This window comes from Falco punctatus, assembly GCF_963210335.1.
Source record: "Falco punctatus genome assembly, chromosome: 7".
In the NCBI taxonomy this organism is placed as follows: domain Eukaryota; kingdom Metazoa; phylum Chordata; class Aves; order Falconiformes; family Falconidae; genus Falco; species Falco punctatus.
The window spans coordinates 44,693,577-44,720,174 of NC_137587.1; the positions used below are offsets into that span (position 1 = coordinate 44,693,577).

Below are 26,598 nucleotides of genomic sequence, written 5' to 3' on the forward strand. Positions count from 1 at the left end.
ATCTTAGCCCAGGTCTGTAACGCAGGGCTCCCAGCTCCTCTTTTTTGCCATGCTGAGCTGTTTAGGGGCGAATCTGTCTGGTGGTTCTAGCAGAAAAGGAGTACTTCAACATAATATTCCTGTTTCCCTTTCCAAAGTTTTATTTGTTCATCATTATTCTTGTCTGATTTACCTCCTTTTTTTTTTTTCTTTTTTTGTCTTTCCCCCCTCATTGCCTGCCTTAAAGAAACCAAAGCAGGAATGGGAAAGACTTTTCCTTGACATTATTGTTTTAAGTGTGATGTCATTATATAGGGAGCAGAGTTTGACACTTTCATCGTGAGTAATCTGCCTTTTAGCTTAAGTGCTGGGGAAGCAAATATTGTGACATTTTAGAAAGTCACTGGGATAATACTAAGTGTCTTTCAAATACAAAATGGTAATTTACATTTGAATGCCTTGGTGTCTATTCCTGTTAGGAACAATTTCTCTGTCCTACTTACTTTAAAAGACCAAAGCCAGGAAAGAATCAAGAGGTTCTTTAGAGCAATTTAAATCATTTTTAACAGGCTGCTGTTTATAGTGCTTACTTTGTTGCAAATGGGGGATACTTACATTGGCCTGTTTGACAGGAAAAACTGTCTTCAAAACGGGTAAGTGACCTTTAGCCCACGTTTGAATGTTTTTATAGCAGAACCCCCAAACATGCCATGAATCAGACCTAGCATTATACAGCATCTCTCTCTGTGCTCTGCTGTAGTAGTGCATGTTGTGGTACCTGATTACAGAAGGCAGGTTTGGTGCTTCTCTAGCTTGCCAACTACAGGAAAGAGCATGGAGTTGGTTTCAAAAGAAAAAATCTGCTGCTTCATCGTTTTGCTGATAAAATCCATGTGATTGTTGTATATGGGGAGAACTAAGTGGTAGCTTCAAAGTTTCTGAAACCTATGTGTCACAGCACTTTGGTAAAGCAATTTAAAAATAAAGCCTTCTGTATTTCTTGATATGTGCTGTTATGATTGAGCAGGGTAATTAGACAGCATATTGTTCACTAAACAAAACACTTCTATGTGACATACTTGAATTATAGTGGTTATTAACTGACAAATCTCTATTATTCATCTTGCTGTATGCCTTAAAGATTGCTGGATCAGCAAGCTTAACAAATATCAATGGACAGTGCTGATTTAGGGGAAAAGTGGTGATGTTTAATTGGTCGCCTTCTATGACAGAAAATGCCTTGTGTGGTTTATTATGCTGCAATGAAATGGTTAAAATGTAGGGTTCATGGCTAGTTTAAATACTGTGCTGCTACTTCAGAATGCTTAATCTGAGACACTAAATGTGAATCTAAGGTCTGTTTTAAAATAATAAGCAAAACCTCTCAGTTTATTTCTTTGTAATGTTGCACTTCTGGATTAGTATAGCAGAACAGTTCTGGATTAGCACGATCCAAATATACTGAATTTGGCTGAAGAAGAAAATTGGGTTCTGTTAGGGCTGTGTTGTGCAGGCTCATAGAGGACAACCACAGCCTTAATCGAACGACATTAAGCAGACAAAAATGGGAGGCAGAACAAACAACCAAAAAAAAGAGCAGCTGAGCTAAGGTGAGCGATCAGGAATGTGATCTGTTGAGCTGAGTTTACCAGAACTGGGCTTACTGGGCTGCCCCAGCTCGTGCAGTTATGTTCGGCTTTCACTGCCATTCTGCAGAAGAGGATGGAGGTGGCTGGAAGGCTAAATATGGCAAGCACGGCTGCGTCGCTGTGTGGAAGTTCTTTAATCTTGGTGAATGAAGGAGTGCCGTTCATCACACTAAAACCTTTTCATGACTCATTAATAAACTTTCTTTTATCTAATTGCAGTGCTTTAGTAGGATGCAGTATAACCTCAGTGTGCTAGTAAAGAAAAATTAGATTTTCTCGTCATGAAAAATGCAAAGTTACTCATTGAAAAGCTTATAATTCCAGTAACAAATGAGGCGTGAAATATATTGTCAAAAATACAGCACCCAAAAACATTGGTGGTAAATATTTTATCTTGGTGCTAATTAAGATCTTGAATTTAAAACTGAGCATTCTGAATTTTCACAATAATAAAATTAACCTAATGATACCAGTGTAGCCTTAGTAACATGCACTGTTATTTTGGCCAGATTCTGTCCTCAAATTGTGCATTGCTGATGGTGGAGGATGTTCATAGCTAGCAGTAAGCAAACATTTCTTCTTGTCTTCATAGCGCCTTTTTATTTACTTGGTAGTTGATTTAGGACCTGAAGACCAAATAAAAGCAAGCTTGTGGTTTCATTAACAGCAAGGAAAAGAGTTTAATGTAAAAAGAAAAAAAAAAAAAAGCCCAATTATTTCCCATCCCCACCCCGCTCACTTGGTTTCTTAATTTGACTTTCCATTAACAGGAGCTGTTTAATTAGCATTAGATTTTCTAGTAATATGAATCTGAAAAATGTGGTGTTTTGCCTTCTCTTGTTATTTCATTGATTTTCTTTTGTTTTTCAGATGCTCTTTTTTAGTATAGCTAGTGTACCTTTAATAAGGGGCATTTTCAGGCCCAAATCTGAAGGATAAACACTCATAACATCCTATGAAGTTTTAAATAGTAGGTGTGATTTTAAAATAAAAAATAGAAATTCATAGCTCGAGAGAGAGCATTTTTATGAAGGAAGCGGCGGTTTTGCATGCAGCCTTACTTCTGTAGCCTGTTTAGGTTGTGTTTAATTCCTGGCAATGATGGAAGCTGTTGGCTGCCTGTCCTGGAGCATCCAGCAGCTGTCCCGAAGGCGTTTCGACGGGGTCTTTCTGGGGGTGCCTGTGCAGTTTGATGTTCCCTCTAGTGTTTGAGGACTGGAAATGCTGAGTCTGATGATCGTCTGATTGCTGCAAAAGGCCAAACACACTCTCTACCAACTCCTTGAAAGCCAAGGACAGGGTTTTATGTCGGGAAAGTCAAAGGGAGGGAATGTGGGGGTTTGACTTTAATTTCAGTGGATGTAATTGCTGCATTATCAGCTGACTTAGTCTGTGTGCCGTGCTCTGGATGACCTTTGGAGTGTAGGACCTGAGTCTGAATGGCTTCTGTGTCATCACATCATGTTTCTCCTTACCTCTATGGGCAGACCAAATGTGGAGCCTTTCTAAGCAGAATTTGATTTCGGTGCTGCTTAGATGACTATCTCCCAAGCTATTTATTGGTTTCATCAACACAGTAAATTGTCTCAAGTCTCCTGAAGAAGTACTTACAGAGATTTCTATGGCTGATTAATTGCAACAGTTTGCTAGATAAGAATAAAGACAAATGATTATTTAAACCTGCTTATGTACCATGACTCTTTCTTCCTTGATTGTGGTAGAGTGCCAGCTGATGAAGACAGAACGACCTAAACCAAACACATTTATCATTAGATGCCTCCAGTGGACCACAGTAATTGAAAGAACATTTCATGTGGAGACTCCAGAGGAGCGGTATGTTTCATTCATATTTAATACATAAACTACTTGCAAAAGCAGATGCAAGTGTTCAGCATTAATAGCAAGTCCTTTGCTGAAGCTCTTATTTATCAGATGATGTACGTCTAGACTGAAAAGCAACAAATAATTTCTGAGCGTCTCAGTTTCAGAGCATTCCAGTATAAAAGGTACCATAAGTGGGGTTTCAGGGAGTGGATTTCGAGTAGTATTTGTAAATGAAGTGTTGTTACGTTGGGTATCCAAAGCAGACAGATGCAGGTGTGCGCCAGCACACAGGTAGTTATTTCTGGAAACTTAAGGTTCATTTCTCACTGGGAATGTTGTGGTATGTGAAATGAAGGGTTTCTGACCTGGGAGTTTCTGGAAGAATGAGCACCAGTGAAACAGAGATTCAGGCAGAGTTGAGTTGTATTGAAATACTGACCTTATAGAGTCTTTTTAGACACCTTGTTTTTAAAGGAAAAAAGTTAGTTGTGTCATTGCTGATTGCTAATGTTTTATGCAAATTAGATAATAAAGGTGATAGTTATCTGCTGCAGGTGCAGATTTCTGTTTCAGCTGTTAGGAAACAAAGCTAAGAGCATGCATCCTGTGCTCTCATCATTGGAGAATTGATCTCTTACCTCCTGAGAGAACAGTTTTCCAGCACAGCTATTCTACAACTACAGAGTATTTAAATATTTACTTGCTCTTCAGGAACTGAATTTAAATTATTCCAGTACCATTGCCCTAGGGGAAGGGGTATTTTAAAACCATTGTCCTCCCTAGATATGAAACCGGTACATGTTTATTTTGAAGACCAGCGAATTCAGCCTAATATTCTTGCTTTTTTTCTTGCACAGCCTTTGCATGCACTGATTAAAAGGAAGTTTCTGTTTGTTGCTTTTGATTCTATTAGAATGATCAGAAGGAGGTGAACTCGAATTAAAAGCAAAGAAAAAGAAACTGGTCCTTGTTTCTTTTAGTAACTTTTTGGTCAGTGACCCTAAAGCAAGTGAATAACAATTTCCACTTGGGGGAAGATTGTGTTGCAGTCTTGTTTTGTTCCCTCCTAGCCAATTAAGTCAGCTTTGTAACACTTCAGGGCTCAGAGTGTTAGTCACCTCTGTCGTGTAAGCTTGAGACTTGAAAGCTGAGGGTGAAATGCTGGTCTCCCAGAAATCAAAGATAATCACTCCAGGAGAGCCGAGATCTCAACCAAGTCAGTAACAAATCTTAAAAGAGATGTGAAATGTCTTTTGCTTTCTCTGTGCCTTTAAAACCAACACTTGTTTTTTGAGAGAGTTACAGAGATAAAAATATAGAAGAAAAAGTTCTTCTTGTAATCACTCTGAATATGAAAAATTACCAGTAAGTAAAGGAATGTGTTTGTGATGGTGAATGAAGTAGTCTGTGCTGGGAGTATAGGGGGAATGTTCAGAATGTTTAGCATTACCTTGGTGCCCCAGACAGGGCTGGATAGTGCATGTTCAGACAAAATCACAGATAAAAAATGTACAGGGTGGGAAAGACCTTATGTGTCATTGGTGCAGTTTTCATTAGAATATTACATTGGGTACCTTTTTGCATGGACTTTGCTTCCTCTGGGGTGATCTGCTTCTTCCGTCCATCACAAACTGAAATTCACATGTTCAGATACGATATTTCAGATTTTTTTTTAATAACGTCACAGAACCAGTGAAATGTTTTACATTGCTAAGGATGGTATGGCTTCACTGCAGATTGTGTGTAGAGTTGTTCAGTATTGGCTACTTCTGTTTCTGCCCCAGTAGCAAAGTTTTACCTGCACTGTTTTTGGGAGAAGAGTTTAGCCAGTGCCCGGAAAATATGAATTAAACACTATGTCCTTTTCCCTATGGATGCAAAGGTAGTAAACCATGGTAAATTCACATAGCCCACTGAATATGTCTTCAGCCCCTCTATGCCTTAAAGCCCGTCCCAAAACCTTGTAAAACCTTACGAGCTGTGTGCTTTATGTTCAATAAAATTGCAGTGAAATGAAGTGAACGCCAAGAACTTTCACTTCAGTAGTTCCAAAGGTGTGAAATTTCCCAAAGAACACTGGAGTGGAAGTGGTCTCCATGGATGTCGAAGGGGTCAGTATTAGAGCACCCATTGCTTGAAACAGCTGCGGAAACTTTTATTATGACCAAGACCTGTGCCTGTGCCTAAGATAAAATGTCACTGCTTTTGCTGACATTCTGCTAAACTATACACAGGAATTGCTGTACTTCTGTCATCATCTTCAGAATAGAGGAATAACTTGACTATCCTGGGCTTTAATACTTTCTTCTAGAATACCCCTTGCCATTAAAATTCAGGATATGTGTGCAAAGAGGTGGCACAGTGACCCCAGCAGTTAGATATGTTTGTTTCAGTGTGCCACAGAAGTGGAGAAGCTGTGTTTAATTGCTTTGTGTTGCATGGGAACCTGTTGCTTTTTGGTTTTGGCAACCTGTTTTTGTTATGTAAATCTCTATCACCAGGTTATATCTGTAGCCGCTGATTGAATGCCTGTTAGAAATTCTGTTCTCAGAAAAGCCTTGTATTGTATCCAGACTGGGAGAACTTCAGTTGTTTCTTGTTTTTAGTATGATTTATAAAGGTTCATGTTAAACGTGCTCTTAAAATCCATTTTTACAGAGCTTGGAAATGTACATGATTCTTTGTATGTTGCATTGATTCATCACCAGAGAACGTTAGTTGCTCTGTATTCCTTTGTGACCCTTGCCATGGCAGACAGTAATCTAACGTCACAAGTAACAAATGTCTTTGATTATATATTGCCAGGGAAGAATGGACAAAAGCCATCCAAACAGTAGCAGACAGTCTCAAGAAACAAGAGGAAGAGATGATGGATTTTAGATCCGGCTCTCCCAGTGATAATTCAGGTGCTGAAGAAATGGAAGTTTCTATGACAAAGCCAAAACACAAAGTGGTAAGTGAGCAGAGCCAGGAATAACAGTATTCTCTAGGTCTTCTTGAATGTAGACAAGGAATAGCCATGAAGACATACCTGTTCCCATAACAATTACATGGTTGTAGATGCTGCTTCTGGAGAAAACAATTACCTGATCTTAGCAAGTACCAGGCAAAGCCTGTCTGGGTCCACTGGAGTTCTGAGTTCAGATGTCGTCACTGGGTGGCCTTTAAAGGCCAGCTCAGGTCTGGATTTGGTTTGCCTATTTTCCTGTGGTACAGGGCCTGAAATCATAGCTCCTGCTGGACCGTGTGACGGTGTAAACTTTTGCAGGTTGGTGCAAAGATATTCCAGTGGATTTGCAGGATTTAGGGTGGGTCTAGTGGATTTAATTGCTCTGGATTAAGGGTTTAGGCTAACTCCCAGACAGATGCTGCAGTGTGTGTCCATAGTGTTCCTAGAGCTTGGGTTTTTGCATCAAGCACAGCATTGCCTGAATGCACAGGGACAGCTCAGCAATGGCTTTCCTTGAAAGGAGTATGTGCCAGAGGAGATCTTTGCCCTGTAGAGCCCTTTTAGGTATCTGTCTTCAACATCCCTTAACTTCTTTCTACCCCCTTGTGGTCTTCTGTTGGGTTTCCATTGTCTGAACCATTTCCACCCACTCTTGTAAGAAAGAATTGATAGAACCTTCTCCCACGTGAGTGCTATGTCGGTGTATTGTACCAAGGCACTTCTTTGTGTCCTTACCTCACCATCATCATCCCCACTTACTTTCATAGGTTTGTTTCAGTTTTGGGAAAACGGATGAAGTTTTTAAAGAAAAAAGATATCCATCCACCAGCGTCATCACTAAGTATGTGTGTCACTCTTGTGTCACAGGAGCAGCAATTGTAGCTGCCATTAGACTTCTGTGTCCTTGACTGAAGAGATACCATTCTTACTGGGCAGCTCTTCATAGAAATGCAAGAACCAACTTGTTGGTCAAATATACACGTTCTTCTGAGACAGTGACTGTCTCTGGGCATGTTAGTGAGGATAAGCAAAATGATTACTGGGGTTCTGGATTCAACAGTATTGGAATAATGATCAGAAAGTCTCCTTATCCAGCTTTGGAAAAGAATATGGAGGAAGTTTGCTGTTGGGAGCATCTTAAGGTTTTTCTCTGCCTGAGGCTGCAGTAACCTTTGGCTGCGTAAGTCTCACTGTTGCTGTGTTGGCAATGGTCATTGGTGTGACAGTACGGAGACTATCCTCAGCCTGCAACAGATTCTGATCTCCCCCAACATTTTTTTAGTGGTGAGACAAATAAGAGTGAATGGCTAATCTGTGAGGCGGGTTTTTTTCTGTGGGTTTCGGTGCTGTTCAATGAAGCACAAGAAAGCTGGTCCCCTAGAGCGGTGGGGAACATCAGAATAAAAGAATGGGTTTAATCTCTGGAATTAGAGCAACGTGTGACTTTTACTAAAAGTCTGCACTGACAAAGTGGTCAAAATGTCTATGGAATATATGTTGAGTGGTACTTGCAGTTGAGTGTCGAGTCATGTGAGAGTGTTCTCTTAATTGAAAGCTTACGGTTTTCCCTAAATAGTTTTGTTGATTATCTTTGGGAGTGCACTGGTACTCATTTTTGTGGAAGAATCATTTCTGCTCCTGAATTCTACTAAGCAAAAGGATTAAAAACCTCACATACGCAATATATGCAAAGCATTCTCATGTGAATGAGAAGTTCTAGTCTGAGAATAACATACTTCTTGTTGGTTCATGTCATTCAGTTCTTGTTTATTTGTATCTTTAACAGACCATGAATGAGTTTGAATACCTTAAACTACTGGGAAAAGGCACTTTTGGAAAGGTCATTTTAGTTAAAGAAAAAGCAACTGGACGGTATTATGCTATGAAAATTCTGAAGAAGGAAGTTATTGTAGCAAAGGTGAGTAGATGGGAAACGGGAATGTGGTTCATCCTTGATATAGCCTTCGGGAAAGTCATACCAAGGATTCTCTGAGTACTTGTAGATAATTGCTCTGTTAGTGTTTGAAATGAACCCCTGATCTGGGGAATCACTTTGCCGATTTCCTTCTGCTTGTGTTGCAGGATGAAGTAGCGCACACGCTGACAGAAAACCGGGTTTTACAGAACTCGCGGCACCCATTCTTAACGGTAAGCATTTCATCCTCTTGAGTGTAACTTGACATCGTGACAATCAAGGCTTTCCTTATTTTTTCTGTTTATTTGTAGAATACATCTGAGATCTGTGTTTTCAGAGCAGCTGTGTATTTTTGTATCTTTCCGTTTTTGGGTAGCATAAATTAAAACGCTTTTTCAAGCCTTCTGATTCTTGCAGAGCAGGTCCTCAGTACCTCTTAAAGACAGTGTTTCAGGGTGTGGTTTGACTTGCTGGCTCCCGTGTTTAATGGCTTCTATCTCTGGGAGAAATACCGGCTTTCCTTGTCCTCCAGATGCTTTGTCTCTTCTCTGTAGCAGAGATCAGGGTGATCCTGATCTTGTGACAAACAAATTTAGGAAGATACAGTGGGGGAAAAAACCCTTTAATTTTGCCTTTATTTGTTGGTTTTTTTTAAGCTCCCAGAAGCAGCTTGCTATGGAGTCAGAGCACTGGTAATGCCAGCCAAAGGATAGTGGTGGGAGCATGTGGGATGGGGCAGGAAAGAGCAAGACCATGCTTTATCTGCTGCTTTCCTTTTGGATTGGCACAGCTGTAAAATCAAACCATAGTCTCAGTTTAGTCCTCCAACACCAGCGTTTCCCTGGGTTGAGTTCAGATACCTAAGTTCCACCTCAAGATTGTTTCTAGTATTTGTTACAAGTTGGGTCTGAATTGTTTCCAGCTGCTTAAGCCCTGTAAGAGACCAGTGTAGGATCCTGGTTGTTTCCTTTGTCCAGGTACACAAGGGCTTAGCTGGAATTTAGACCTTTTAAGCGTGGCCTCTGGAAGTAAATATTGGCTGTATTTGGTATAATCAGGAAATGTTTGTTGGCATGTCTAATACCTGATCCTCCCTTTCTCTGCAAAAATATGACTGGTTTAAAAACGCCCTCTCTAGTAATGAAGACAATGATATCATATGTGGAGTTTTCTTTTCTCTGATTTTCTTTCATAAACCCAAATACCCAAAACAAGGGCTGTCTTGAGAGGTCAGCTACCAGACTAGGTTATGACCAAAAAACTTAAGACTCTGACAAACAAGTTGATGTTACTCTTGCCACAGGAGCACACGTGACAGGACTGTACAAAGGCACCTTGTGACGCTCCATCACACCCTCTGTCTGGTCTGTTTTTGTGAATTGCTCACAAATTGGTATTGACAGCATTGCTCAATCCTCTGGCAGGTTGTCAACGGGGAGCAGTTGCAGGCAGCAGGGCAGAGAGCAGAAGGCTGGTGTGTCTAAATACATGTGTTTCATGTAAGAGGGCTTGTAGCCAGGACAGTAAAACCTTGAGCTCTGGCGTTTGGTTGTGGCCCCTTGTCTGTGAGGTGAAACTGTGGGAGCTTGTGGCCTGGGGAGGAAGCTTCAGAGCTGCTACTGGGACGTTTTGTATCGCTGCTAACGAGCCAGGGCTTTGTCTCACAGCATTATAGATAGGCATTGCTGATTGCTTCTGCAGGGGAATGATTTAACGTTTTATTCAGTTTATTTAATGAAATAAGCTGGTGGTGGATCAGTTCTCAGCTGCAACAGGGAAGTGTAAGTATTATATAAGATCCGAGGACAAAAAGTCCATTAAAATAGAAAATCTCATCTCTGTCTACATTTCTGAAAATCTATTAAAATGCTTTTATAACTGTTGGTGTGACTTGTCTTCTAAGCTTTGGTTTGAATCTGTTTCAGGCTTTAAAGTATTCCTTTCAGACACATGATCGCTTGTGTTTTGTTATGGAGTATGCTAATGGAGGGGAGGTAAGGGAAATGTAATAATGTTTAATACTTCAGGATTTTCCTTTACTACTACTAATTCTGCTTGATGTTATTTAGCTAAGGTCCATGTTTGCAATTCCAGTTAATCCAAGTTGTCCCAGTTAAACAGCTGTTTGCAGGTTTAACTAATACTAAGAATTAAGACTCTTAATTTTCTTAACTCCATTTTTAGAAAATAGAGATTTTGGGTGTAGCTTCATATTTTACGTGACAGTAATGTTGTAATCTGACATCTAGTAATTCAAGAAGGCAAGGCTGCTTCCTAGTTGCTCTTTGGACAACTTTTAACACTTTTTAATGAATACTGTCAGCGCTTGTTACTTTGGAGGGAGAACCAGAAATAGCAAACTACTGTTAGACAGTCAAGAAGGGGAAGCTGGAACATTAACAAGTCTCTAAATCATGGATTAAACTGTAGTTTTAATGTGTAAATGTAGTTCAATCAAAATGAATTTTTGTCATTTTCTGTACATACAGGAATGTGCAACACACAGACTAGTTATCAGTGTGCGTCTGTGAATATGAAATATAATTGTTTGTTTAATGTATGATGCTTTTTAACGCATTTGGGAACCCAGCTGGGTGAGGATGGGAAGGGGGTTTCTCTCGGGTACTACCACATTCCAAGCAGCATGGCCTGCAAAGTGCGAGACAACTCAGAAACGTGTGCAGTCTAAGGGTAACGAATCGTTGTTCTTGTAGTTGTTTTTCCATCTGTCAAGAGAGCGTGTCTTTTCTGAAGACCGGGCTCGGTTTTATGGAGCTGAGATTGTTTCAGCACTGGATTACCTGCATTCAGAGAAGAATGTGGTTTACAGAGATTTGAAGGTATGTAGAACAGTAATTTCATAGGCTTTGGGGGTTTGGTCTTTTTGGTTGTTAGTCGCAAAAGCAAATGAGCCTGAACTATGAGAAAACCTTTCCTGACTGAACTTTTACGTAACAGTTATTGCAGCTGTTGGATGGCTGAACACTTGTATAGTCTAAGAGGTTGTACAGTGCAGTTATCAGGACCCTGGCAGCATTTAAGAGAATACGAAGGGGTACCGAGCTTCTTGGGTTTCATTTTCACTCGCCTGCTTATGTTCCAAGAGAAACCTTGCTGGCTCTTCTGTGTGGCGGAACATAATCCTGGGCTCTTCAAGCCAGGCCTCAGCAGATAGCTGCATATTCGTACTGCATGGCTGTTGTGCTTCCTTGCAACGTGCTGCACAGCACTCTCTTCATAGTACCTGCTTGCAGTTAGAAAATTGGGTAAGCTTGAAGTTGCTGATTTGTTTGGTGAGCACAGAAGGGGAAAAAAAAACCCCAGCCAAACAAGAAATCTGCAAACCAGCTTGGGAAGTTCTTAAGGAAAATACAACAATAGCTTTCCACACACCCCCACCCCCACGTGTTTGCAGGAGAGGATGAGGGGATACTGGTAGTTCATGTAACGTTTTCAGGCTATGTCATAGTCATTCTGGGATTTCTGCTGGGATTTGGTCTCCCATATCACCATGATTTCTTTGAAAGACTGCTTTATTTCATACACAGTGGAAACTCTGCCCTGAAATCTGGATGACTTTCTCAAAAATTAGTGGCATATGCTAGGATGAACGCCACGTGCTGAGTAAAAGTATAAAGTGATTCTCACGTGAAGAGTCTTTTTGGAAATGGTTCTTTAGCCTTCCTTGCATTTGATTTTTGTTTCATTTGCTATCATTTGCTGGTACAGGATACTTCATAAAATCACTTAGGGTAAAAGTAGGGATGGAGCTGTATGAAGAACGGGAATACTTCATATACTTTTAAAAAAAACAGGTGTTCTGCTTGTGATAATATTGCAGAAGCATAAATACAATGCCTGCATACTGCGTTGTTTTTGTATATATGATCAGTTAGTCAAAAGACTGCAAATCAGTTACGTAAGGTTCCCTAAAGAACTGAGGAAAGTGACACAAATGTATATTTACATCATACCTGCTTTGGCAGGTACTATGGTTCTGACCCCAGTGAGAATGAGGTTGAAAACTGATCTGCAGAAATTATCTTTCGTTGGCTTGCTCAGGAGCCATGTATGTTATACATAGTAATGTCTTTCATTTGGATTTTCTTCTCAGTTGGAAAATCTTATGCTGGATAAAGATGGACACATAAAAATAACAGACTTTGGACTATGTAAAGAAGGTATCAAGGATGGAGCAACAATGAAGACTTTCTGTGGCACTCCAGAGTATCTTGCACCAGAGGTACACTTATGTTGGCTGTTGTACTAAATTATCTTTTCAAATGCCATCCATGATAGCGGCATGGATGCTAAAGTAAAGAAAAATTCCTGTGCCATAATGTGTTCATGCAGTAACTACTGCTATGTCAAAACACATACTGAGAATCTTTTATTCATCATGTTCTGGGACTTATCTTCAGCATAACAATATGTAATAATTCTTGGGCAGAGTAGTATTTTCCTTCCACTTCAGGCAATATTTACATTTTACTGGAACAGTGCTTGCTGCTTGTGTCAGAAATCTAATTAAAAAACCCGGACTTCTAAATAACTTCAAATATTACGTGATGAATTGATGCTTCTTTTGCAGTTTGTTTGCTGTGTGTTGGCCTGTTTGAAAGCTATCAACAGGACTTTGCTTAAGATGTGAAAGTATTGTCCAATTCTTTTACTCTTTGAGGATAGTATAAGGCCACATTTTCAGAAAGAGGACAGACCAAGCTTTTTCTGCAGCATTTAGAATGGTATGCATTAAAAGTGCTGACTGTTTTGTGACTGTAACAGCACAAGATGTTTTCTCAATGTTAATTTGAACTTTTCAGTTTCGGAAGAAATAAATTCAAGCAGAGGATCTCTTGATCAAACTGTATATGTTTTGCGGATTTTTTGGTACTAATTTTTTTTTTTTTTAATGTGGAATGCAAATGTGTGCTGGCAGCTTTCATCCTGGAAATAATCCTAAAAGTTGTGCAACGCAGGTGGTGTTATAGCTGTGAGTTAGTTACGGGCAGATCAAAAGTGAAGTTGTGTGATAGAGGATATATGTATACATGGTATTTTGCAGGCAGACGCTAGTTTTCTCTGCCCACGCTCTGAGCTGTCTGGAAGCAGACTCACGGTATTAGTAGGGCACGGAGCCTGAGCTAATGCGGTGTGTCTCGCAGAAGGGCTGGTTGCCTTGCAGTGGGTGCTTTGCTACCCGTGGTGTTGAGACTTCCATCTAGCTCAGAGCACAGGCAGAAGCAAGTCTTGGGGCTGCTGGCAGATTATGTATTGTTGGCACAGCCAGGATGTAGCCTTTCTCTGGGATGAGAGGCTTGGGGATTGCAAACCTTTCTCGAGTTGAAGTATGCAGAAGTACAAAGTATGGAAAACCAAAGTGGAGGAGGAATATTTCTAATGAGAGCTGATGTCTTTGCTGATCGGCGCTTTTGCGCTCTCTGCTTGCATAGCAGTGTGCTCAGTTTTTGTTTGGTGGTTGTTTTTTTGGTTTTGGTTTTTTTTTAACTCCCAGCTGCTTCCAAGGGCCTCCAGTCTCTTTGTAATAATGAAGAACGTGGGCACCTGTCGAAGTAGCTTGCAGCAAGGAGGTGGAGCCAGTTTCATGATAGCTGCCAGCTCTCCATGGATCACTAGAAGTCTTCAGTCAATCTAAATTGGGGTTCATGCACCACAATTTGAGTTTTACTGATGCAGGGAGTAATTAGCAGCATGGCAGAGTGTTTATTATTCATAAACATTGCTGTTATTTTAGCTTCCCACTTAAAATCAATTACTGAACTTCAGTTTCTCATCAAGGATTTTATGAGGAGACTAAAAATATTTACTGTTTTGGTTTTGTTTTTTCCTAACTTGGAATGTGGGGATTCCCTGTGCAGGCGTTATGTTGTTCTTTCTGTTATATTATTTGCTGCTATTTTCCTTTTTAATATTTATGATGAGTTGGCTCATCCAAAACCCTGAAGGACAAATCCTTTTGATTAACCCAGCACTCTCCCTTACTTGCCAATCCCATCTGCGAGTTGGAGTGTTAAATTCTGGAGGCTTTTGTCATCTGGTCAATAGCATGCAAAAAATCTGGGAAATTGTGCATGAGCAATATTCCATGTGTCTAAGGTCATACATCCTTGAAAGCAGGGGTCTCAATCTTCTTGTCTGCATTTGTAACTTGAGTCCGACATAGCAGTGTGTCTGTACAGTTGTTGCATCGTTGGGTTTAGGCTCATACTGGCATCTTGTGCATGGATGACAGTGACTGAACCATGTCAGCTTTGATGTGTCAGATGCATCGATGGCTGTGATGTTTACAGCTGTTCTGCCTTCTCTTTCAAATTCCATCTCACAGCAGTCTAGAGCTGCTCGTTAGGAAATGATGATCCTTTAATTTAAGTTAAATGACCTTGTTACTTTACTGCTCCCCAGCTATCCTGTGTGTTGCAATAAATCATGGATGAGTGGAGTACCTTTTTTCTTACGGTGTATTTTTGATACTAACACCGTTGCTGTGTTTTGTGCAGTCACTAATATGAGTGTATGCTGGTTGTGATAAAGAACTTCGAAGAAACAAGCATTTTATATTCTGTTTAGAATTAATGGAGGTGAAGGAAAGAGTTGTTAGTAACCTAGATTATAATACAGACTATTAATATGTTTACTAAAGTAACGTTTGAAGTATTTGCTGCATTTCAAAAGCACCTGTAGCATTTATTAACACACACAACAAAGGCCTCTGTGGTTTTCTTCTTTGAGTCTCTCCTACTGCAGTTCTTGCGGCAGTTTAAAAAATAAAAATAAGAATTGGAGGCCCAGTGACTGTTTTATTTTAGGTAACCCAAGTGTAGGGGAGTGCGAACAGGAAGCGCTTCTTGAACAGGGTGACTCAGGGCGGTAACTGCGCTGTCACACAGTATGTCCTGCGAGCTGGGGGGCCGCTGCCTCGGGAAGGACAGGGCCGGCTCCTGGAATTCTGCTCCGGCTGGCAGCTGTGTCGCCGTATACATATACGGGGCAGCTGCACAGCCAGCTGTCGTTTGGTGTGAATCATACGTCAGGGGATGCTGTAAATAGACCAATGTGGGGTAATCTAATACCTGGCAGCCTTTTGATTTTTACTGCAGGCCCTTTCCCTCGTTCAGATAATTAAGGGGAATAATTAGTGAATAAAGAGAGGCAGAGTGCAAACGGTTGTTACGTAGAGTGTCTCAGCACTTCTTTTTTGTGTGCTTAACTTTATCAAGGTTTCTAAAAGGTTCAGACCCTGCTGTTGTTAAACTTGCGTTGATTTCATTTGGCTCTTTCACCCTTTTAATTTTGGGTGTGAAGTACTCTGAATTGTAGCAGTGTAAAGCTCGCACAGACACAGTGCAACCAGAGAACATGATGGTGGTGGTGTGGTCATGGTCTGTGCTCTTAGCAGTTAAGTGCAGGCCTGTGAAAAGAGTAAGGATGACAACTAAAACCTGAGGACAGGGTCTGGAACATGAGACTCCTGGTGTCAGCTACAGACAACTGTGTAGGAGACACAAAGTCTAGAGAAGTCCTCGTAACATCCACTCTCCAAGCTGCAAAACACTGTCTGCTCCCCTCAGCAACCTGCAGTGCAGAAGATCAGAAGAAATGCACAATGACAGGGCTTCTCCAGGGCAAGCGGGAGAGATGGAGGGCACTGCTGGGGTCCTGAGTCCCAGCCACTAGCTGGGGCTTTTTTAGGTGGAGGGACCTAAAGGGGAAGGGAAAAAGGAGCTGCACTGGACTCCTTCTGCTGTGAGACCTGGCAGAAGTCCACGCCACTGACAGTTCCTGAGTTTGCAACCCTCTAAGCAGAGGCAGGAGTGCTAGAGCTTGCAAGCAAGTGCCTTTGGAGGGAGGCAGAGGGGAGGAAGGGAAACATTTCCAGACAATTTGGCCACTGTTTTACATCTTTACAGCCCATCAAATGTTAGGAGTGGCATTCTGGCTTTTAGTGCTTTAATGTAGATCAGTCATTTCATATTTGTGCGTGGTCTTTCAGGATGTGCAGAGCCACCCTTTAGGGGGGTGCAGGTTGATATGAAGAGGATGGGGATGTTTGGCTTGTCGCTTTGTGAAGTAACAGGTTGACTGTCTTTTCTCCCTGTACTGGTTTCTTGGTGGTTTGGGGGTTTTCTAAAAAATTGGATCCCATTTGGAACAGTTTGCGATGAGTAAGTGGGAATTTTAACAGCTGCCTCTGTAAGATGAGAACAGTTCTCAGCTTTTGGGCTTTCGAAGGTTGTGCTTATCATGACCATAATGTGAGGGAGGGTGGGAGGAAGAGAAGAAGGAAGCTGCCATAATGTACCTGCTGCCTCCTTTTCCCCCTTCTGCTCACCTAGAGCGGTGAAGATGGATGCCAGTTCTTTTCAAATGGGTCTTCTGCAAATGCTCTGCTGGTAGATTCCACTGTGATGTGAAAAGATGAACTTGCTGGGGTAAATTTTGCCTCTCAAGTTCTGTGTTCATGCCTCGTTTGGGAATGTCTGCTAAAGCCTTTTCCTTACATTTCTGCAGGTGCTGGAAGATAATGACTATGGTCGTGCAGTGGACTGGTGGGGTTTAGGAGTTGTGATGTATGAAATGATGTGTGGTCGGCTCCCTTTCTACAATCAGGACCATGAAAAGCTCTTTGAACTCATCCTTATGGAGGAGATCAGATTTCCACGCACTTTGTCACCCGAAGCAAAATCTCTCTTGTCAGGTTTGCTGAAGAAAGATCCTAAGCAAAGGTGAGACTGTTGCACTTTTAAGCACTTGTGTCCTCAGAAATACCAAAAACAACCCCCAGGAGAAAGAATTCTGTTAAATGTGTTAAAGGCTTCACAGAGAAGTTAATAATTGTGCTATGCAGAGGCATGTCTATGAAAGGGAACTATCTGTAAGACAGGTGACTTAAAAGTGTCTGGTTTTGTGCTGCCATGTTAAATAACCATATAGCCATCATTGAAAACCAGTTGAAAATGGTACTGCACAAATGGCTTTTTTCTTTATTTAAAGTTGAGGAAGGTATTTCAGACAAAATTGCAGTTTTGTTTCTAATCGATTCAAAGTGATTATCCAGCAAGGTGCAGCAAGTGCACCTCCTCATTTTTTAACTTTTGACGTGAGCTGATACCGCAAATAGCAACATGAAGCAGCTTCGGTGATCAGAAGGCTGAACTTCAGGGTATGATGGCTGCCATTAATGCAGAACTGTAGCCTGGGACAAAGCAAGCTAACTGTCTTTGGCTATAACGAATCCAATGGCTGTTGTGGGTTATAAGCTGCTGTACTCTGAAGGCTTTCACCTTCCGTCCCAGTTCAAGTTGCTTTCCGTTTTCCAAATTTTTGTTTAAATCTGTGCCAGTGATTTAGCATCCTGCTTTGGACAGTAGGTGGTGGTGTTTGTACCATGTTTGTGGTGGAGTTTATGCCATGCTTAATCTACTTCTGTTCCCTCCTTCTGGTTTTGTTTTTTTGATTTTTTTTTTTTTTTTTTTTTGCTATGCTATATTAAAGTAACTCTTGATTTAAAAACAGAAAAAAAATCAAAACAAAAACCACAAGCCCTTAAAGCTAACAGAAAACAAAACATGATCCAAAAAGGGACGTTGACCCTCAGACAAACATAGATGTCCGTTTAAAAATCTGCCATCTTGTCAACCCACACGTTTCAAAAACAAGTAATATTGTGACTCTGCCCTGATGTCCTGTTGCAAACTTTCCACTCTAAATGGGCCCCAAATAGGAAATCTTTCATGTGAGGTGCAGGCGGAGTATTCTGCTGTGCTTTCTGATGTTTGTTTAGTCTGTGTGTGTGTGTGTGTGTGTGTGGGCTTAGCAGGAAAATGTTTTTTGCCAGTAGATGGATACTTGTAGCAAGGATTTTTGTCATCACTGTAGGCTGTTTCCATTGCTGTTTTTGATGGCAGATCCTGTTGTGAGGTCTTCTAATGCAAATCCACAACTTGTACTACTGGTGGATTCAACTTTGCAGTGACATGGGGAGCTGGGAACAGTTGGAATCAGGAACATGGCCAGCCTTGTACTAGGTGGCAACAGCTGCACACCCCTCCTGAAGCCGGTGCCTGCAAGGGGATCTCCAGGAGAAGGTTGTGTAACTGATCAGCAGCCCCCCAGGCACTGTGCTCTTCCAGCGTGGTTGCAGCCCCTGCCAACGGCAGTGTCCTGTCCGGGAAAGTGCTGGGTTAAATACAGTTGTGACCCTTTTGTAGCTTATTCAGGTGGGGCCTTTCAATCATTGGAAACACAAACAGCATCTGCTGTAATTTGTTCTCTTAAAGGAGCATCTCTGATGAACCAAAATGCAATTTGTTTACAAACAAAGAACACCCACTTGTTTCTAATTACAAGGTTTTCCCAATGCCAATAATTACTCCACAATATGCTCACTTTATACAAATAGCCACTTCTTCACATGTATCTTCTGCAGGCTTGGAACCAACGATGCTCTGATCTGTTGGACAGATGATTTTCATGCTGCTGATAGAAATAACTATAGACTAGACAAGCCTGCACACATGCCTGCAGCTTGCTAATTACACTGGTGCTTCACACGCTTTTTGGCTCATGGACCGTTCTTAAATACAGGTTTCTCACCAATCACCGTTGACTGAACTTTTTAACTGAAGTTGTGATTCTGCAAATCCCCTGTGCTTCGTGCTGTTTCAGGTGGTACAGAGAATGAGCTGGAAGCACTAGGGGTAGAAGTCCTGAGTCCTGGCCTTGTAGTTTTATGTTCTTTTTACTGTGTGGTCTGTATGCTGGTGTGGACGCCTGGCATACTTGGTAGTTGACTCATAGTTCATGGAGTCATATTGAAGAAAAACAGCCAGATAGCTACAAAAATACATGCAGTGAAAAGTTAAATAGTGTGTGATAGTCTGGTTGGCATTAGTCTGTTGATGATGCTTTGGGGAACCATTGTGTGATTCAAAAGAAGTCCCCTCTTCCACAAAGCCCAGTGGTGGACAGAAGTTGGTGTCATCATAATGATGTATGTGGCAGAAAAACATGAGAATTGGCAGCATTTAGTAACTGCTGATGAACTTCAGAGTGGGATGAAGGAGACAGCCCGAACCATGAGAAAAATGAAATTGGGAGATGTTGTCCCTTCCTGTAAAATTCTCAAAGAAACCCACCCCAAAACAACCCACTAGCCAAATAAGGTTGATACAACGAAGCTCAGTGACAAGGACATTTTAAGTTAAATATCAAGGAACTAGGGAATTGTGACCTGCATCAGTGAATTAAATCTTAATAATTACCTGGTATAGCTGAGCTGGATATATAGAAGCAGTCTTAGCACTCTGCATTCAGTAATATCGGTTCAGTCTCAAACTCACAGGCATATGGGGAAAATGTGAAGAACAGTAAATTGCATTCTGCTTTTAATAATGGCCATTTTCTAAATTTGGTCATATAAAATCCATTTTGTAAGAGAAAAGGAATTTTGAAGTTCCTTTTGGGATTGATATAAGTTTATTAATCTTGCAATGTGAGCCCTAATTTTCCTAAGAAGGAAAAAATGTATTCTGTAAATATTCCCTTTTAATGTGACCAGAAATTCTCCTTTGCTGCTTTGTAACATGCATCAAATGGAAGGAGGTAATCAGAGCAATTTTTTTCACACATAAAATAGCAAAGTTTTTTACTCTTATTATTCTTTCTCTAGATAGGGAGACTGCAATCTGTGAAAGTGGGTATGGATCAGTTTGCCCTGTGTAAACAGGCTTGCGGGTGGGTTTGTAAGCAGCAGGGTGTCTCGCAAGCTCTGAATCTTGGCAGGTTTAAAACTTGAGAAAACTTCAGCATGGTTTCATCTGAATTTCGATGGTGTTTTCATTACATTTCATTACATGTGTTAGTGCTCCCTGTCATAGGTCAGCGTCATTCAGCCTGTTTCGTATGGGGTTTGTCACAAGCTGCTTCATCTACTTCTGTCTTCTGTGGTGCTGTTGGACCTTGCCATTCAGGAAGAATGAGCAGAAGAAAATGAAGTATTTCAAAAAGCCTGTTAAAAGATGTAATGACTTCACAGAGTTGTAGTTGTGGCTTTGGAGTGCTGAAGGTAGTCACTGGGAACTGGTGATCAGTCCTTGCAGAGATCTGACACTTTGTTCTTTCCAGTGAAAGTGGTTCTTTCCACATCCAGAGTGCAACACTGGCTGCAGATGCTCAGGTATATCAGGGTCAATCAAGCCTTTGCCTGTATGAAAACCAGACTACTTGGGTTTTTTCTGTGTGAAAGGAGGTGGTTTGTAGTTAAGGTGTATGCCTGTGTTCTCTGTGATGCTCTGCTGTGGGAGGGGTAGATGGCTTGAGCAAACTTGCTGTTCAGACCCAGCTAGGTCTGCAGTCCACGCAGCTGCTGCTGGAGTTGGAAGAGGTAGAGGTGACAGTCATGGGGACTGCAGGATCCTGGAGGTGGTCCCAGGTAGCTGGTGGCAGGCAGGAGGAGGTAGCCTTGAGTAGCTGGTCCTCTTAGGCAGCAGACTTCATGCCTTATGGGCATCTGGAGTTTTGAAACCACACGTGACAGGTGTCTCATGTTTGCCCTCAAATGTGTGTGTCTTGAGTACAAAAGTGTTTCTGTCTCCAGATAACTCCGGTGTCCTGGGCATCACTTGAGGTGCAGAGTGCTCATCAGGACTGCAGACGTGTTTCACCAGGTGCTTTGAGGTAGACTGAGATTTAGCTGCTGTGTATGATAGTTTTAGTCTAAATTGGTTCAGTCCAAAGCTATTCAGAATGAATCTGGAAAAACTCGCACAGTTCACCTATAAGAGATCCAGATTGAAGCTGAGGAAAACATAAAAGGCAAATTTGAAGAGGTTCCCCCACCCCACCCCAGCTTTCTAGAAATCGGTAGTTTGGAGACTTCCCAAGCCTCAGCATCCTCACACGTGACTCCTCCGTGGTTACTGGTGTTGAGGAGGGGGAGTGTTCCCAGTGTTACTGGATCCGCTATGTTTATGTCTCGTGCATGTGCTTAATGAAGAGGTGGGGGAGTAAAGCTCCGCACAGAGCTGGGAGATGCCTTAGGTTTTCCAAAAGGCTTAGTATTTGAGCAGGAAAGCCCCCAAAAACTGTGTGTATAGGGCTTTGGGAAGAATGTGGCCTTTTCCTTCTGAATCTGGAGTCATGAAATCCTGCTGTTCCCAAAGCCAGCCAGAACTTCTCTGTGCTGATAGTGCGGGTCACAGGAAAGCGATGTAGATGCAGTTCCCAAATCCTGTGGCTATTAGACGCTCTGAAGGTCAGAGCCATGGTAAAGTATGTTACTAGTCTCCATCCTGACTGTATCACAGAAGGAGAAATTACACGTCTTGTGCTCTGAGCTGGTGAACGCCAGTAGCTTTTGCCAAGCTGATTTTCTTGAGCCTGGTGGGTTTATTTGCACTGTAGAACCAGGTTTGGCGTTGGGGGGGAGAGTCAGAGAAATCATGTGAAGACAGAATGGTAACAGAAGCGGTGCCTAAAACTGGCTGTCCTCTCAAGTGAGCCTGGTGCGTGTGCAAATCTGTCAGTGAAAATTATGACAATCTCTTCAGATGAGGATATGCCCGCAGTCAGGGTCTGTATTGCGGCTCCTGATACGGTGAAGCTTGAGTTTGTGAATGGGGGTTTTTGGCAGGGCAGTGAAGGCAGTTGCTTTTTGCTTTCCTGCACTGGAGCCTGGCTGTCTTTGCTGTAGAAACTTCTTAACTTTAAAACTAGAAGTTTGTGGGTTTCTTCTTAAAGAGCTTGCAGTGGACCCAGGTGCTGAGCACTGTTTACTTTTACACAGACAAGTAAAGAAACAGTATATTTTTCCTGTGGTAATAATACTTGCACTGCTGAGTGTGTGCTTATACGCTGTATTTATATTTTTATCTATATATAAAACATAGTACAAAAATTTAAAAAAATATTTGCACATGATTTGTCTGTGGAATGATAGCTGGTTGCCCTTGATTTGTGGAACACAGGCTTTTGTCGTTAAATGATTAAAGGAACTTGCAAGCGATACACAATTTCATAAAAATTAAAAATGTGGAAATGTTTTCAGTTTAATATTGATGTTGCCCTTTATTAATTTTCTCCTTGGGATTTAGCTGAAATAGAGAAACAAAGGTTCCCAAACACAGATGGAAGTTAAATGAATAACCACAGTTGTTTGACAGATTTTTTTTAAGGAGACCAGTTTAGGCAGAAGTTTGCATTTTGAGGGTGTTGGGGGGGGGTATTGCTTTTTGGCCTCTACACTTCGTCATATTTCTTTGTGTACTGTAAATCTCAGTAGCTTTTTTCTTTTTAAGTCCTATTTATACTATTTTTGGTCGGTTTGAAGGCTTAAATGCGCAGAATGTAACTTTATTGTACAAGAATCTTTTCAAGACTTTTAGTCCTGCTATATTTCTTCAGTTACTGCATGTCCTTACAAAAGACAAACCTGCTGCTCTTTCAGTTCTCAGTGGTGCTTAACCATGATTTTTGCGTTAGCTGCTGATTTTAATTCTGTTCTCCTTGAAGAGGGTCCTTTCACAGTAATTCTGAAAAACAAGAGTGTATTTTGGAATAAGGCCATATCCAAAATACGAGGTTTCTGTTGTTTCCCATTTGCTTTGAATGGATTTATTCGATAGTGTAGGTTTTTAAAAGGTAAGTAAAACATCTGGGGTTTTTCCTGGCATTTCCCTGAGTATGTGTTTGCCCTTCATGGAACAATCGTGTTGGGTAATGTATTCTCCGAAGCGCTCATACATGGCTGCAGCCAGCCGGCCTTCCTGCGTGCTTCTGCAAAACACGATTCGCATTCTTCTTAGCTCACAGTCACTCCTGAACTTCTGTGCAGAAGTGCAGGCTGTTGACATCTGTGGATAAAAACGATTAACTCCACCTGCTTTTTGACCGGCCATCGTCACCTGTGCTGGGGAAGTAACAAGGAGCCTGGTAGAGACTTGGCAAAGCCTCTAGATCTGCGGGGAACCAGCCGAGAGATGATTACTCAGTTTGTCTGTGTTCCAGGCTGTTCTGCAGCTGTGTCACGGGCTGCCAGGCAGGTGGCTCTCCCTGGCTTGGGTTGGCCTGTGGGGACTCGAGGGTGAACTTAGGCTTGGTCTTAGTGCTTGCCTGGGGGGAAGGAGAGTGGCGCCCAACACTTTGCTACTGGAGGACTGGGAACCTGTTCCACTGGGCATCTCCTGAAGGAATGTGAAGGAGGAAACCCTTTAGTTTGCTATGCCACTGGATGGAAGAAGGCCAGGAAGCAAGCATGGACTCCGAACTGTCAGGCACCTCTTCTGCTTGGTCTCTCTGGGACACCTGTGGCCTCTGCCAGCTTGTGTTCTCCGAAGACAGTGCTTGAGCATGGCTGAGAGGGTTGCATGCCCCAGGAGCCATTGCCAGTTGGCAGTATGGACAAAGTGTCACCGTATTTGACTCCTCTGCACTAAATGATTGTGCAGCACTGTCCCAATAGCATTGTCCCTTCAAGCTACATCCCAGAGCATGCAGCTCAAGTCTCAAGCTGTAAGAATACCACTTCAGTGGGCTTTAGCCCAGCTGTCACGTCATCTCTGATATTTTGAACCAAAACTCTGCCCTCTATCCCCAAAGAATCATGTATTAGGGCCACAGGTTACTGCATGTCATCTGGAGGCGATTCAGGGCCAACTGCTGTGCAGCACCCATGAGGCCTGACCAGGCAGCTTGGCTTCAGGTTCCAAGAACAGTCCTTGGCCCTTTTTCTGTAGTGGCGTAGCTCTAGCCTTGGTCATGTAGAGCCGTTTTTCCAAGCTCTTAAACAGGGATAATATCTCAGTTTGCCAGTGGCACCAAGAACCGGAGAGCAGGCAGGCACTGGAGGTCAGCCTTGATGAACATGGTGGCACCTCTTGTACTTAAAATCCCAAGCGTCGTCTTCACCTTGTTACTTCAGACTAAGTCTGCAGCTGATCGCTCAATATGCGTTTTGTTTTCTTGGTGCATGTCTCTGCTTGCAGACGTGGCTCAGTCTTTTAGAGAACATTTTAACCTCCACAGCAAAATTTAAGCAGCTGTTAGCTCAAGACTGCACCTAAAATGATTACATCTATAAGCTGTGCAGACAGTTTTTATTTTGGAATAAAAGTGCTTTATCTTGATATACCTTAAGTCAATAAAACACCCTTTGTGCTTTCGTGAAGCCGAGGAGGAGGAAAGATTTGCATACAACATGGTATTATCACTGCAGTTGTCAACTGTTTTCTTTAATGGAAATTTAAATCAGGTTGCATAAATCAGTTTGTCTTTAAAAGCTTTGCCTCTCTTACACTTCAAAATCAAATTCAGTTTTACTGCTGGCATCACTCTGCTCTAGAAATTTCTAAGGGCTGGTCACTTGTTAATTTAGAAAGAGACAAGGGTGTGTGGCTCAGACCTTTTACTTGCAGGATCCACTGTGATCTCTAGGACAGCATCTTTCCTGAAGGGCAGGTCTTTTGAGTTGTGATTATTTTTCTTTTTATTTTGTTTGCTTGTTTGAGAGACCTTTATGCTATTTGTTAGCATGTTTTCAAATCTCTTCGTGGAACTCTGCTGAAGCCTAAAATAGACTAACCTGCAGCCTTTACGCAAAACCTAAATATTAAACAAATGCTAGAGCTGCTCCCAGATGTATTATGTAAACTCAGAGTTTCTTCACTACCATTTAATAAAAATTGTATGAGAAAAATAACTCTACTCAAACATTTAATTATGTATTTTGCCCCAAACAGGTTAGGTGGCGGTCCTGATGATGCCAAGGAGATTATGCAGCACAAATTCTTCGCTGGCATTGTTTGGCAAGATGTATACGAGAAAAAGGTACTTACACAACAGTTGTCCCAAGGTGAACTGTAGCTATGGATATACTGAATGGTTCAAATTTTATTGCCCTCTGTAAAGTATGCAGAAGCCATCCATGGAAGAGGTTTGCAGTTGTTTTTAACAAGGCTAAATTACTTCATGTTTCTTAAAATACTGTAATCAGATTACTTCTGAACCAATTTTTTTTTTCACAATGAGACACTTATTTCTGTGACTGAATAAATAGGATGTAACCAAAATTGCTTCCAAATTTAGACAGTAGATAAGCTTATAAAATAGCTTTTCCTGTGAATTTTTGTTGCCATTTTTTGCTGTCAACTGACATATCCCTTGCAAGCCCAGGAGTTACTGTTGGTTCCTGAGCATCTGAAACAAAACTTCCTAGAAACAGTAGTGGAAGACGGGCTGTTTGTTCCCTTTGCATTTTTCCTGCCTTGAATGATGAAATTAGACTGAACAGGCAAGTGCAGAGAAGTGTAGGCTTCTACATCAATCCAAGACGTATTTTTTTTATTTATTTCCTTTTGGTAGCAGAGGGCTGATGCGAAGTGTCTGCAGTTCATGGTGTTTCTCATTGGTTTTCCTTGAGACCCAGTGAGTTTGTAGGCTCTCCAGTGCAAGCCACTGAAGTCAAAGAGCCCATCCCTTTCCATATGAGTGTATTTCATCAGTTGTCTACGCCTCACTGTTCCTTCATTCAGATAACTGATTCCACTCCTCCAAGATGCCCTGCTTCACACTGTCAGGGCAATCTGCTGTTGTCCTTTCCCATTTGATTCTCACCAGCCACATTTTCCATGATGCTTATGTGAAATGTAGTTAACTAAAACCTAGGTCTGGTGATTCAAGGGTCCCATCTACTGGTGCCACGTGATCTCACTCAATTCCAGCCTTTCCCGATTTCGTTCCTTCTCCCTGCAGTCCTTCACGATACCAAATTTCGTTCGATCTCTAGATAACATTTAGTTTTCCCTCCAGTTGGTGGGCACAGGTAAGAAACGTAGCAGAAACTGAGTTTTAGTTCTTAGTTTTACCAAAAGAATCCAACACAGTGATGTACTAGCAAGGTTTGTATGCTTCAAAAAATAGAGTGTAACACCGCTGGTTTGCATACCGTAGTGGGAGAATTGTCCGGTGCCTGTATACAATTACAAAGCATGCTGTTTCCTTCTCATCTCTCACTTCCTCACAGATTTGTGTCGCTAAAGGGAACTGAAAAATTCTAAGGTTTTCTGCCTTGAAAGTGTAGATGGAGTTTAGACCTGTCCTTTCAAAGCATCCCGAGAGAGAGAGTTGCTTGCAGTCATGAGGGCAGGAGGGAGTTGTGTGCAGTTTACTCGGTGTAATGTAAAAAGGATGTCAGAGTTACTGTTCTGAACAGGAGGTTATCCCCATTTTCACCCGGCTGACAAGCTGAATACTTGGGGTTTTGCTAT

General features: G+C 41.7%; 1 protein-coding gene across 4 annotated transcripts in view; it reads left to right on the forward strand.

The window, feature by feature from the left end:
• AKT1 (AKT serine/threonine kinase 1) overlaps nucleotides 1–26,598 on the forward strand; it is a 74,750-nt gene that overhangs the window by 42,715 nt on the left and 5,437 nt on the right. For all 4 annotated transcript variants that reach the window (XM_080397339.1, XM_080397338.1, XM_080397336.1 and 1 more), the window contains 9 exons: nucleotides 3,350–3,461; nucleotides 6,258–6,405; nucleotides 8,189–8,320; nucleotides 8,485–8,550; nucleotides 10,243–10,311; nucleotides 11,032–11,157; nucleotides 12,432–12,560; nucleotides 16,847–17,061; nucleotides 25,072–25,159. In XM_080397339.1, coding sequence (XP_080253465.1) covers nucleotides 3,350–3,461; nucleotides 6,258–6,405; nucleotides 8,189–8,320; nucleotides 8,485–8,550; nucleotides 10,243–10,311; nucleotides 11,032–11,157; nucleotides 12,432–12,560; nucleotides 16,847–17,061; nucleotides 25,072–25,159 — 1,085 coding nt within the window. The remainder of the gene's footprint in view (nucleotides 1–3,349; nucleotides 3,462–6,257; nucleotides 6,406–8,188; nucleotides 8,321–8,484; nucleotides 8,551–10,242; nucleotides 10,312–11,031; nucleotides 11,158–12,431; nucleotides 12,561–16,846; nucleotides 17,062–25,071; nucleotides 25,160–26,598) is intronic.